Source organism: Zonotrichia albicollis, chromosome 13, assembly GCF_047830755.1.
Source record: "Zonotrichia albicollis isolate bZonAlb1 chromosome 13, bZonAlb1.hap1, whole genome shotgun sequence".
Lineage (NCBI taxonomy): Eukaryota > Metazoa > Chordata > Aves > Passeriformes > Passerellidae > Zonotrichia > Zonotrichia albicollis.
The window spans coordinates 2,584,333-2,597,388 of NC_133831.1; the positions used below are offsets into that span (position 1 = coordinate 2,584,333).

A 13,056-nucleotide genomic window follows, 5' to 3' on the forward strand; every position below is an offset into this window, starting at 1 on the left:
TCCAGGCCCCTCCAAGGGGGTGTTCCCAGGACGGGCCCTGGGTTCTACCTAAAATTGAGCAGAGGCTGTGCTTGTGTCTCTGTGCCTGGGGACACCTGGGGACACCAAGCCCGTGCTGGGAAAGGGGGGAGGGAGGGCAGGAGCACGGGCTGGGATCGATCAATTAATTAATTAATGGAGCATGTTGGAGGTGCGGCGGCAGAGCTGCTTTAATGAGGGGTGGAAAACGTGCAGGGCATCGCCAGGAGGGAGGGCAGCTGCTCACCTCTGCCTGTCCCCTGCCTGTCCCCTCTGCCCCAGGGGGTGACAGGGTGTGTGACAGGGCCACCACAGCACGCGCTGGGCCTGGCCCCCTGCCCTCCGTGCTGGGGCTGTGCCCGCTGCCTCCAGGCACGGAGGGAAGGGGGGCTGACAATGCGAGGCCATTAGCATCGGCAATCCATGCGGAGCAGCTGTTCCTGCTCGGAGCGTGCAGCTGGATGCGGCTCCGGAGCGGGAGAGGGGGGAAAGGCTCGGGGGGGATCCTCAGCACCCCAAATCCCTCGGGGAACCAGCAGCAATCGGCGTGGTGGAACCTCCCGCAGGGTTTGGCCGAGCGGGCTCCGTCCCAGCTGCGGCGCTGCGGGGTGGGTGCGGATCCATCCCCGGGGAGGAGGAGGAGGAGGATGCAGGATGCTCTCGTCTCTCCCCACTCCCTCGGCTTCCCGCCGCACTGGGTTTTTTTCCGCTCCATTTGCCAGGGGCTGGAGCTGCTGCCTGATCGTATTTGGTAATAAATTATTAGTTCCAGCACTTGGGAGCCCGGCAGCTCAAAATAGCTGCTGTAAGAGCGGGCGGCTGGTGCAGGTCGAGTTCAATGGCAATCTGCTCCCAAGGGCACTCCACGCTCATTAGAGGCCTTTCAAGGTGCTGGGAAGGGGGCAATGGGAGCCGAGGTGCTAAACCTGCCCAATTCCCCCTTCCCCACAGCCCTACCCCGTGCCCAGGGATCTCAGCGTGCTGGGAGCCCGTCCTGCCCCTCGCTGCCCGCTCCTGCCTGCCCGCAGCGGCTGCCAAGGGCTTTTATTTGTCTCCAGCCCCACCAGGCAGCCAGACTGGTTCTGCTCTCGCTGCCGGAGGAGGCTCCCGCTGCCAAAAAACCCGCCAGCATCATCAGGAGCAGATGGAGAGAACATGGCACGCTCCCAGCTCCCGGCTCCCAGCCCTGCGCCGGCGATGCGGGGGCTCGGGGGGGGGGCTCCAGGAGCCGGGGCTGGGGGGTTCTGTGCCCCCGGAGGTGCCAGCCCTGCGGTGGTGCCGTGTGTGGCACTGCGGGGAGCGTGGCGGTGACCCTGCCATGCCCGCTCCTCCTCCTCCTCCTCCTCCTCCTGCTGTGCCTGCTCCGCGGGCACGCAGCCAGCGGGCACCGGGAATGCCAGACACTCCCTGTGCTGCTGTGCCCGGGCACATGCTGTGGGAGGGACGGGGACACGGTGACACATCGCCAGCTCCCCAGCCTCCCCCCGTGGCCTCAGCAAGACACCCAGGTGTCCCCAAGCCCCCCTGCCTCGGTGCGTGGGGGGTTCAGGCATCACTTTGCCAAGGAGGGTGCATGGCAGTGCCAGCTGTACCCACCCAGGGCTGGGCACACTGCAGGGACAGCCTGTCCCGTTGTGGGGCTCCTCTCCCCGCCCTGCTGAGGCAACCGCTGCCGTGACCCCGGGCTGCTCCAGGCACCAAACTTGACCTGTTTTTCCGCACGGATCCGCCTGCTCAGAGAAGCAGCCGGGGAGGGGCAGGGCCGGGGGGGCCCCACCTCACCGTGGGGCGTCACGGCGTCCCCAGCCACCCGCAGGGGTGAGCGACACCCACGCCGTGCTGGCAGTGGGGTGCCGGAGGGATGGGGGGATGCAGCCCCACATCCCACCTCCCATCCCATGCCGGTGTGGATGCTCCCGCCCAGCCCGCTCCCCGTGCCTCAGTTTCCCCAGCTGGCAGCCGTCCCGCAGAGCAGCCCGGGGACGCCCGGACAGACGGACGCCAGCGGCGGCGGGGCACGGCGGGTGAGCGGCGCTGCTCGGGCCCCAGCCGGGGCGGAGGCGCCGATTTTATCGCGGGCAGGGAGCGGCAGAACTGGTTTGGAGCGCGGCTGGGGCAGCGGCTCGGCTCAGCCCCGGGGGCAGGAGAGCTCCCCGCACGCTGCCCCGGCCACTCGCTGCCCTGAGCTCGCCTGGCAAATCCCACTGGGATCAGCAGTTGGCCGGGAGGCGTTTGGGGATCAGCTGAGCATCACACGGGTGATGCCCTGCTTCAGCGCCGTGCCCCTGTGCCAGCCTGCTGATCCCTGCTGGGGGCTGGAAAAGCATCTCCAGGCCTGCATTGGGGCTGGCAGTGGGGGCTATGGTGGGGTTAAAGGCGGGGAGGAGCTGGGGGGCACTAGGAAGTGTTTGGGGCTGTGCCTGGAGATGTGGGACAGTGCCTGGGGGTGCAGGGCTGTGCCAAGGGGATGCCAGGCAGTGCCTGGGGATGCAGGATTGTGCCTGGGAGATGTGGGGCAGTGCCCAGTGGATGTGGGGCAGTGCCTGGGGCATGGAGGGCTGTGCCAATGGGATGCAGAATTGTGCCTGGGGATGCAGGATTGTGTCTGGGAGATATGGGGCAGTGCTTGGGGGATGCAGGGCTGTGCCAAGGGGATGCCAGGCAGTGCCTGGGGATGCAGGATTGTGCCTGGGGATGCAGAATTGTGCCTGGAGATGCAAGATTGTGCCTTGTGGATGTGGGGCAGTGCCTGAGGGTGCAGGGCAGGGCCTGGGGATGCCAGGCAATGCCTGAAGATGCAGGATTGTGCCTGGGAGAGGTGGGGCAGTGCCTGGAGGATGCAGGTCTGTGCCAAGGGAATTTCAGGCAGTGCCTGGGGAATGTGGGGCAGTGCCCGGTGGATGTCGGGCAGTGCCTGGTGGATGTGGGGCCATGCCTGGTGGATGTGGGGCATTGCTCAGGCGGTGCATGGGAGCTGCAGGCTGTGCCTGGAGTGCCGTGTCCCCTTTGGATGCTGCGTGGGTGCCTGGTGCTGCAGGCAGATCCCGGTGCCCGCTCTGGGGAGGGGGCACCAAGCCCCCATCCGGGGCTGGAGCAGAGCCCGGGGGTGCCGGGGCCGGGCTGGCGTGGCGGGTTGGCTTCCCAGCTGTTCCGGTAATGAATTTACATGAGCCCGAGCGTGTCGACAAGGCGGCAGTCAATGGCTGAGAGCAGCGGAGTTAATAAATGCTTGTATAATGAGGGCAGAGGGGAGCGCGCCGCCGCGCCGGCCGCCTCTCCTGGGGCCGGGGGGCAAAGATTAATCCACGCTGAGTGCCCCCCGTGCCCCCCGGCTCCCGAGGCGCCCCCCGCCCTCCTGCCCGTGCTGGAGCAGCCGCGGGATGCTCGGGGATGCTCCATCCATCCTCCCTCTGCAGTGGATGGATGCTCCAGGTGCTCAGTGCCTCTCCAGCCCCGCTGGGAGTTGGGGGCTGCCCCACGACCCCCCCATCCTCATTCCCACCTGGGAGCCAGGCTAATTTTAGGCTGGTGTTAATGAAGCTGCTGGGTGAGGTCTATTTTAAGGGCCCTGACATCAGCAGTTGCTGTTTTGGGAGGTGGAGAGCCCTGGAGCAATTGGTGTGACAGCTGGGGGGGCTCGGGGAGGGCTGCACGCTCCTGCTCAGCACCTGAGCCGCACTTTTGGGGTCACTGTGCCCTTTAGGACCTCGGTACTTTGGGGGGCAATGTGGAGATGTGGGGTGTGAGAATTTGAAGGGGTAGTGTGGGGAGCTGGGGGTGCAGTGCTGGGGATCCAGGGATGCAATATTGGGGTTTTTGGGGGTGCAGTGCTGGGGATTTAAGGGTGCAGTTCTGGGGATCCAGTGATGCGATATTGGGGTTCTGGGGGATGCAGTGCTGGGGATTTGGGGGTTTAATATTGGGGTTTTTGGGAGTGCAGTGCTGGGGATTTAAGGGTGCAGTTCTGGGGATCCAGGGATGCGATATTGGGGTTTTGGGGGGTGCAGTGCTGGGGATTTCGGGATGCAATATTGGGATATTATGGGGTGCACTGCTGAGGATTTAGAGATACAATATTGGGGTATTGGGGGGGTGCAGTACTGGCGATTTGGGGATGCAGTGCTGGGAATTTGGGCGTGCAGTTCTGTGCTATTAAGGATACAATATTGGGGTTTGGGGAGGTACAGTGCTGGGGATTTAGGGATGCAATATTGGGATATTGGGGGGTGCAGTTCTGTGCTATTAGGGATACAATATTGGGGTTTTGGGGGATGCAGTGCTGGATACCCAGGAATGAAATATTGTCCGTCCTGGAATGCAGCAGCGGGAATTTGAGTATGCAGTGGCTGGGATTTGGGGTGCAATATTGGGGCTTTAGGGGTGCAGTGGTGGGGATTGAGTGTGCAGTGCCTGGGATTTGGAGTGCAATAATGACAACAAGGGGTGCAACAGTGATGCTTTGAGTTTTGGCAGCACCATGCGAGTCAGGGGACTGCACCTCTCCCCACCACCTTCATCAAGATGCTGAAGTCCCCTAAAACGCCTTGCAGAGCTCTGCTGAGTCCTCCTGCTCCATTATCCTGGGGTTCAGTGGGACTCTGGAATGCTGGGACGCACTTCCCCCCATTTCCTGAACTCGGGGTGCGTTTTGGGGTGGGATGATGAATTAGTGGAAAGATGTTGATGGTCCCATCTCCTGGGGGGAAACTGAGGCCCCCATCTCCACGTGCCTAACCCGCTGTCTCTGCTTGGCAGGCATGAGCCATGAGCCGAAGTCGCCGTCGCTAGGAATGCTCTCCACGGCCACCCGCACCACGGCCACCGTGAGCCCGCTGACCCCGTCGCCCCTGAACGGCTCCATCGTCCCCAATGGCAGCCCCGCCGCCAGCAGCACTTTGTCCGTCCAGGCAGCACCTTCCTCCAGCTTCGCCGCCGCGCTCCGCAAGCTCGCCAAGCAGGCCGAGGAGCCCAGAGGTGGGGACGGCGACAGGGGCAGGGACAGGGCAGTGAGTTGGTGTTGTCCTGCCATTTCTGCACTATTGCTGTGTCTGGAGGGGGCAGTTTGGGAATTCAGTTCATCCAGAGTGATCCGGGTGCTGCATTACCCTGGGAGGGCACAGCATGGTAGGGATCCCTGCTATGGGATCCTTGATCCCTCCCACCACGCTGCTTTTTCCCCAAATTTGCTAATTCCCAGCCAAATTTCCCAGTTGAACAGCCCCAGGGGTGCCCAGCCCTTGTCACCCACACTCTTCAGTTCATCCAGAGTGATCCAAGTGCTGTATTGCCCTGGGAGAGCACAGCATGGCAGGGACCAGCCCTGTGCCCTCCCATCATGCTGCTTTTCCCCAAATTTGCTACTTTCCCAGCCAAATTTCCCAACTGAACAGCCCCGGGGTGCCCAGCCCTTGTCACCCACACTCTTCAGTTCATCCGTTGTGATCCGAGTGCTGTGTTGCCCTGGGAGAGCACAGCATGGCAGGGACCAGCCCTGTGCCCTCCCATCATGCTGCTTTTCCCCAAATTTGCTACTTTCCCAGCCAAATTTCCCTGTTGAACAGCCCCAGGTGTGCCCAGCCCTTGTCACCCACATTCTTCAATTCATCCAGAGTGATCCAAGTGCTGTGTTGCCCTGGGAGAGCTCAGCATGGCAGGGATCAGCCTTGTGCCCTGCCACCACGCTGCTTTTCCCCAAATTTGCTACTTTCCCAGCCAAATTTCCCAACTGAACAGCTCCAGGGGTGCCCAGCCCTTGTCACCCACATCCTCCATCACCCCCCTCTCTGTTTGGATGTGGGGTGTGAGCTGCCTCCAGAGCACCCCAAGGTTCCCCTGGCACAGGGAGCGTGTCCCATGGGAATTGCCAGGGCTCCCACAGCCCGATGGGGAGGCAGCCAGTGCCCAGGCTGGGAAATGCTTCAGGACACTGCTGGTGTCACCAATTTGGGATGAAATAGTCTTTATCTCTGCTATTTGCATGCGTGGGTGCTCCCCTCGGATCATTACCCACTGCCTGAGCACTTTGATCCCTTTGCAAGATGTTTTTTGCACTCAACCCCTTTGCAAGATGTGTTTTGCAAAGTCTTTTTGGAAGACCCTATTTAAAAGGCCCCCTTGGCACAATCCTTCTCCCAGGACCCCTTTTGAAGGGCTCTTTTTGGAAAATCCCTTTTGGAAGCACCATCTACAAGACCCTCCTTGCATCCCAAAAATCTCTGGCACAGCCATGGCCTGAAGCATCAGCTGCTCCCAAGGAAAAGTGTGGGGATCCCAGGTCCTTGTAACTCTCTATCCTCACTGGAAGCTCCTGGTTTTTCCCAGCTGCTTCCTCTGGAACCCATCTGCTTCCTTTGGAGCGATTGATTGAGTTTGGGGAATTATTTTTCTTTTTTTTCCCCTTCTCCCACCCCACAGCTTGTGCCCTCCCTGTGCTGTGCCCAAGGGACATCAGCAGGTTTGAGCATGGATTTTGTGGCACTGGAGAGAAGCAGCCACATTCCCTTTGGATTTCCCCTTAACACCTGCATGGTTTATTTGCAAAAACTCCTCCCTTGCCCATTTGGGTGCCTCATCCCAGAGGTTTTTGATCCGTGTGGGTTTGGATGTGTGTTGGGAAGGGTTTTTTTCTCCTTGTTGTGGTTTTTAGCACCAGGAATCGAATTGCTTTCCCCTGAAATCCTCACCCACTTCCCACAACGGGAGATGCTCCCTCCACTCCCCTTCCCAGCTCGGGAGATGCTCTGCTGTGGCAGATGCCGGATCCACGCAGGATCACTGGTTTTATTCCAGCTTTATGGGCTCACAGGTGTGCTGGCACATCCCTGGGGAGATCTCCTGCTGCTCCACAGCATCCCAAACCACCAGGGCTCATCCTGACCCACCCCTTCCCAGCAGAGCCCCACAAAGCCACCGCCTGCCCGGGGGCTGCTGCCTCTTGTCCTGCCCGGGGCTGTCCTCAGGGTGGGTTTAATCCTACCCCTCCCTCCCTCCTCTGTTCCCAGTTCTCCGTCAGGGTCTCAGCTGTTAATTACATTTGCCTGTCAGCCCGGGCTGCTAATCTGCTATCGCCGAGCGGGGAAGCGGGAGGTCAGAAAACAAAGGTGACACCATCACACTGTGCCTCTTGTCATCTCCAATCCAGATTAGTTTCATTGACTAACTCCTGGCTGAATACCACCAGTTAATTATAACGATCACAAACCCTCCCGTTTAAAGCCACACAGCGAGAATTAAGGTTCTGAAGTAAGACTTTAGCTTCATTAATTGCCGGGCTCATTGTGATGGTATTGATTGTTAACGCTATCGCGTGGTGAGTAATGGCTTCCCAGCTCAGAGGGGATTAGGCTGCTAATTGTTGTTGGCCTTGCGCTGACAAGATAGACTTCAGTGGGTGTCAAATCGGCCTCCTTTGTCGGGTTCAGCCTTTCTGCTTCCCCCAGCCTCGCTGCTCTTCAAATGAAAGCGATTCGGAGCGACTCGGGGATCGCTAATAGGGAAGGGCAGCGGGATGCTCCTCCCGGCCTCTGCTCTGCTGAGCATCCTTCCACAGAGCATCCTTCTGGAGCATCCTTCCTTCCCACCCTGCAGCCCGGGGATGCTCCTGCTTCCCCCGGATTCCCAGCCCCTGGCTCTCTCCTGGCGTTGTGTGGCCTGAGAGGGCAAGGGGATGAGGTGGGGTGTAATGTGAGGAGATGCTGGCACGCTCTGGAAGTGGCTGCTGTGCCCACAGGATACACTCAGGGGAGTGGCCTTGCACACTGGGAAGGTGAGGAGACACCCTGCACACTCAGGGGACACTCTGCACACTCAGGACACACCTGCACACTCAGGGGACACTCTGCACACTCAGGACACACCCTGCACACTCAGGAGATGCCCTGCACACTCAGGAGATGCCTTGCACACTCAGGACACATGCTGCACACTCAGGAGATGCCTTGCACACTCAGGACACACCTGCACACTCAGGAGACACCCTGCACACTCAGGAGATGCCCTGCACACTCAGGAGATGTCCTGCACACTCAGGACGCACCTTGCACGCTCAGGACACACCCAGCACACTCAGGACATGCCTTGCACACTCAGGCCTCTCTCTGTGCCCTGCTCACTGCCTGGGAGCATCGCTGTCACCCCATCCTGTGACCACAGCCCACTCCTCAGCTGATCCCTGCTGGCACGTTGGAATCTCCCCCTGACCCAGACAGTGGGATGGAGGGAGCAGAGTTTGGGGTTCAGAGTCCCCCAGGCTGCCCAGATGGGTTTGAGGAATGGGAAGTGTTCGGTGGAGCAGACACCAGGCTCCCTGTGCCCTGCTTAATGTGGAATTTGGATTTCTCTGCTTTTCCTGTTCTCCAACTTGACTCTGTTTCTGTTTTCCCTTTGGAAATATGGCCAGCATCCCTGGGTGGGGGTAACTTAAAGTACAGATGTGTTATGCAAATGAAACCAAAGCCTTGCCCAGGGGTTTCAGGGAGTCCCTCCTTCATCCCAGTGTCCCCAGAGGCCCTGGCCTGTCCCTGACAGCTCCTGCAGCTGCATTGAGGAGTCTCTGGGTCTGCCTTGGGAACATGTGGCTGTCTGGGGCCGGCATCACATCGCTGTCACTTGTGCCAAGGGGCTCTGTGGGACTGGAGGGTTTGGCAGTCCCTGTTAGGTGGGAGCAAGAGGCTGCCCCATCCCACCTTTGGCACCACTGGGAACTTCTGGGATGGAAGATGGGGAATCTCCTCCAGTTTGGGAGTCTGGCAGGACGCTGAACACCCTGAGTGTATCCCAGTGCCCCAGCCCTGCTCCCTGCAGTGAGCAATGCAGCTCCATCCACTCAGCCTCTGGGTTCTCTCTTGGTGTCCCCAAGGGTCTTGGTGTCATTGCTTCTCACTTCTTTTTGCCCTTGTGGTCTTTGTGCCTCTTTCTCTCTCTCAGAGATGGGACTTTGGGGTCCACATCCAAGCCCAGTGTCTCATTTGAGCATCCTGAAAGCTGAAACATCCCCAGTTGAACATCCCAACCCTGAAGGGTTCCAAGTGCCCTCAGATCCTCCAGCTCCTCCAGAGGGTGTCTCCATCCAGTTACCTCCCTTTCCCCTAACTTCTTCAATCTCTGCTTGAATTCCAGGCTCCTCACTGAGCAGCGAGTCGTCCCCGGTGTCCTCTCCAGCCACCAACCACAGCTCCCCTGCCAGCACCCCCAAACGTGGCCCCATGGGCCCCATCATTGTCCCCCCGGGGGGACACAGCGTGCCCAGCACGCCGCCCGTGGTCACCATCGCCCCCACCAAGACGGTCAACGGCGTCTGGAGGAGCGAGGGCAGACAGGTGGGGCTGGCTTTGGGGCTGCCCTGAAGGATGGAGGGTATGGGGTATCATAGGGCTGGCTTTGGGGCTGCCCTGAAGGATGGAGGGTATGGGGTATCGTGTATGTGCTGCCCACATTTGGTCCCTTCCCCTCCCCGCTGTGTCCCCGAGCTGGCACTGTGCTGACAGCGTGTCCCCCGTTGTTGTCACCATCCGGAGGGGAGGGCAGGGAAGGAGGAGGAGGAGGAGGAGGGAGGGATAGGGGGGAGAGCAGCTAATTAAGAAGCATCGTTAGTGGTTCTCCTCTCCTCCAGCATGCTACAAGCAGATTCCCGGGGGGATTATGCCACTTGGAAAGACTAATTAAACCACAAAGAGAGGCAGGCTAGGGGATGAGAAACGCCGGGGGCGAGAGGGAGGAGATAAATGGAACCGGGATTCCCGGGAGCTCAGAGGGGTGTGTGGGGTGTCAGGGCACCGTGTGCCCCCCGTGTCAACCCCGGTGTGCGGATTAACCCAGTGTGGGGGTGTCTGTCTGACACTGCACGATGGGGGAACACCTCACCCTTTGTGGTGACCTTGGGGCTGGCCCTGCCCTGGAGGGATGAGACGGGATGGGATGGGATGGGATGGGATGGGATGGGATGGGATGGGATGGGATGGGATGGGATGGGATGGGATGGGATGGGATGGGATGGGATGGGATGGGATGGGGTGGGGAGGGATGCACGGGGTGGGGGATGCTGTGAGTGCCACCATTCTCCTCCTCCTGTGCTGCTGAATGGAGAAGGTGTGATGAAAAATCATCATTTTTAAACCAAGACTTGTCTTTTTGGTGGGGTCACCCCACTAATTGTCAGATCCTGTGGGGTCTCTTGTCACCCCAAGTTGTTCCCCTTTGCTCGGGGTCCCTCCCCAGCTGGAGGGGGTGACCTTCATGCTGACACCACGGCTGGAGGCTGATGGAAAGCAGCTGAGGCCCTGTGGGAGGGTGCTGCTGCCAGGGGATTGTGGGCTGACCCCTGGGTTATGGCCCTTATCAAAGGCCGCCTGGATTTCCCCCGGCCGTGTCACTCCTCCCCGGGTGATTAATAGCCCAGGAGAACAAAGCAGCCATAAATCTCCAGGCAGGTAATGGGTGTCTTGCCCTCAGCTCTGCCCTGGCTTCAGCACCTCCTTTCCCACTGGGGCCCCTCAATGCAGCCTCCAGACCCTCCCACCCCTCCAGCTGCCCTTCCAAAGCCTGGATGCAAGAGATGAATCCTTCCCTGGGTGCTGGTGGCAGCCAGAGCACGCTTGGGACCTCCTGAGGGTGTTGGGGTGGGGACACAGCAGTGATTCCCCATCCCCTGCTGTCCCTAATGCCCACCTTGTCCTTGCAGCAGGAATCAGGGTCACGAGGCAGCAGCAGCAGCGCCGGCCGCGAGCGCCTCATCTCGGAGCCCCCCCTGAGCCAGGAGAAGGCAGGGGGTCCCACCGTGCCCTCCCACCTGCTGGGGACACCCTACTCCTTCGGGCTGCCCCCCAGCTCCGTGGTGCAGGACTCCCGCTTCCCTCCTCTCAAGTGAGTGTGCTCGGAACGGATGGGAATGGCCGCAGGGCGAGGGTGTGCCCTGTGAGCTCTGCTCCCACCTGGGGGAGGGAGGTGACATCTCCTGGGGGGACAGGGAGGATGGTGACCATCTCCTTGCCCCCCAGCCTGCAGCGGCCCGTGCACCACGTGGTGCCTCCCAGCGCCGTGACCGAGGATTACCTGCGGAGCTTCCGTCCCTACCACACGGCCGAGGACCTGCGCATGTCCTCCCTGCCGCCCCTCGGCCTCGACCCCGCCACCGCCGCCGCCTACTACCACCCCAGCTACCTGGCACACCACCCCTTCCCTCATCCTGCCTTCAGGTGGGCACTCCAAACCTTGGGAGATACCTCTGCATGAGCTGAGCTTTGGCGTGTTGGGAGGTGGGAGCACTGGAAGGGCATTTTGGGGCTCTCCATCCCTTTCTCCCAGTAGAAGGCAGCGGTTTCTAGGTGGGTTTGGGGCGCCACCAAGTCCTTAGAGTTTTAAGCGTTGGTGCTCGTAGTTCTCAGGCAGATGGTTTAGTAGGGGTAAGCATCAAGATTTAGGGCCAGGCATAGTGGGGCATCTAATCCCAGTTTGGGCCCTGGCTTTCGTGGAGTTCAGTTAATCGTTGTTCTAAGATCTTCTTTGTTGGGGAGGCCTTTTGGCCCATCTGGCTCCTGGGAGGGGAACTGGGGGGTTCTTTGCCCCTCTGAGCATCCCTGCCTCCCCAGGATGGATGAGTCGTACTGCCTGTCAGCACTGAGGTCCCCCTTCTACCCGCTGCCAGCGCCGGGCTCGCTGCCCCCCCTGCACCCCTCGGCCATGCACCTGCACCTCTCGGGGGTCCGGTACCCCCCCGAGCTCTCCCACTCGTCCCTGTCCGCCCTGCAGTCCGAGCGCATCTCCAGCCTCGCCGCCGAGAGGTACGGGATGGTGGGGGGATGATGGGGGGCTCCAAAGGATGGGGAGTTCCAAAAGGTGGGGATGGTGGGGGGATGATGGGGGGCTCCAAAGGATAGGGAGCTCCAAAGGATGGGGATGGATGGGGGGAGGATGGGGGGCTCCAAAGGATGGGGATGGTGGGGGGATGATGGGGGGCTCCAAAGGATGGGGATGGATGGGGAGGTGATGGGGGGCTCCAAAGGATAGGGAGCTCCAAAAGATGGGGGGAGGATGGGGGGCTCCAAAGGATGGGGATGGTGAGGGGATGATGGGGGTCTCCAAAGAATGGGGAGGATGGGGAGCTCCAAAGGATGAGAATGGATGGGGAGCTCCAGAGGATGGGGATGGGGAGCTCCAAAGGGTGCTGATGGTGAGGGGATGATGGGGAGCTCCAAAGGACGCTGACAGAGGACCAGCAGTGATTTTGGAGTGTTCTAGGAATGCTGGCAGGTGACTTAGGGATTTGGGAGTGCTGCAGGAATTGTTTGGGGATTCTCTGGAGGTTCAAGGCTGTTCCAGGGGATGCTGACAGGCATCCAGGGTTGATTTTAGTGGGATGCTCCAAGGGGGATGCCTGGGGTTGGTGCTTTTGTTTTTGTTTTTCTGTCTGCAGGCTGCAGATGGACGAGGAGCTGCGGCAGAGGGAGCGGGAGCGGGAGAAGGAGCGGGAGCGAGAAGCCGACCGGGAGCGGGAGAAGGAGCGGGAACGGGAGCGCGAGCGCGAGAAGGAGCTGGAGCGGGAGCGGGAGAAGGAGCGCGAGCGGGAGCTGGAGAGGCAGCGGGAGCGCGCCCGGGAGAAGGAGCTGAGCATGGTGAAAGCCATGGAGGGGCCCTTCCTGCCTGTGGCAGAGCTGCACGGGCTGCGGGGGCACCCGGCCGAGGAGCGGGGCAAGCCGGTGGAGCCGCTGGCGCCCAGCAGAGCAGGTAATGCCCGTAATGCCCGTCTTCCAGAGCTTGCCTTGCTCCCCTCTCCCTCCAGATGGCAAAGCTGAGGGGGTTGGTGGCCCCGGGAGGTGGCTGGGGATGGGGATGGGCTGTCCTGGCTGCCAGATTGCTTTGCCAGGAGCCCAGCTGTGGCAGCAGTGCCTGTGCCATCTGACTCGGGCTGGCCTGGCACCGTGCCCAGTGCATGCTCAGCAGCTGGGCTGGCAGCGAGTGGGCAGCCCCCTGAGCTGAGCTCTGACCAGAGGCTGCCCCACAGCTCCAGATCCCTGCTCACCCCAAAATCCCCCCGTCTTTTCC

The 13,056-nt window shown here is 60.9% G+C and overlaps 1 protein-coding gene across 4 annotated transcripts in view; it reads left to right on the top strand.

Annotated features, from left to right (window-relative positions):
• GSE1 (Gse1 coiled-coil protein) overlaps nt 1-13,056 on the top strand; it is a 105,000-nt gene that overhangs the window by 83,364 nt on the left and 8,580 nt on the right. For 2 of the 4 annotated variants that reach the window (XM_074550772.1, XM_074550774.1), the window contains exons 3-8: nt 4,774-4,992; nt 9,136-9,335; nt 10,697-10,878; nt 11,013-11,210; nt 11,604-11,795; nt 12,428-12,738. In XM_074550772.1, the coding sequence (XP_074406873.1) occupies nt 4,774-4,992; nt 9,136-9,335; nt 10,697-10,878; nt 11,013-11,210; nt 11,604-11,795; nt 12,428-12,738 (1,302 nt within the window). The remainder of the gene's footprint in view (nt 1-4,773; nt 4,993-9,135; nt 9,336-10,696; nt 10,879-11,012; nt 11,211-11,603; nt 11,796-12,427; nt 12,739-13,056) is intronic. The other 2 variants (XM_074550776.1, XM_074550773.1) reach the window with 1 other exon arrangement.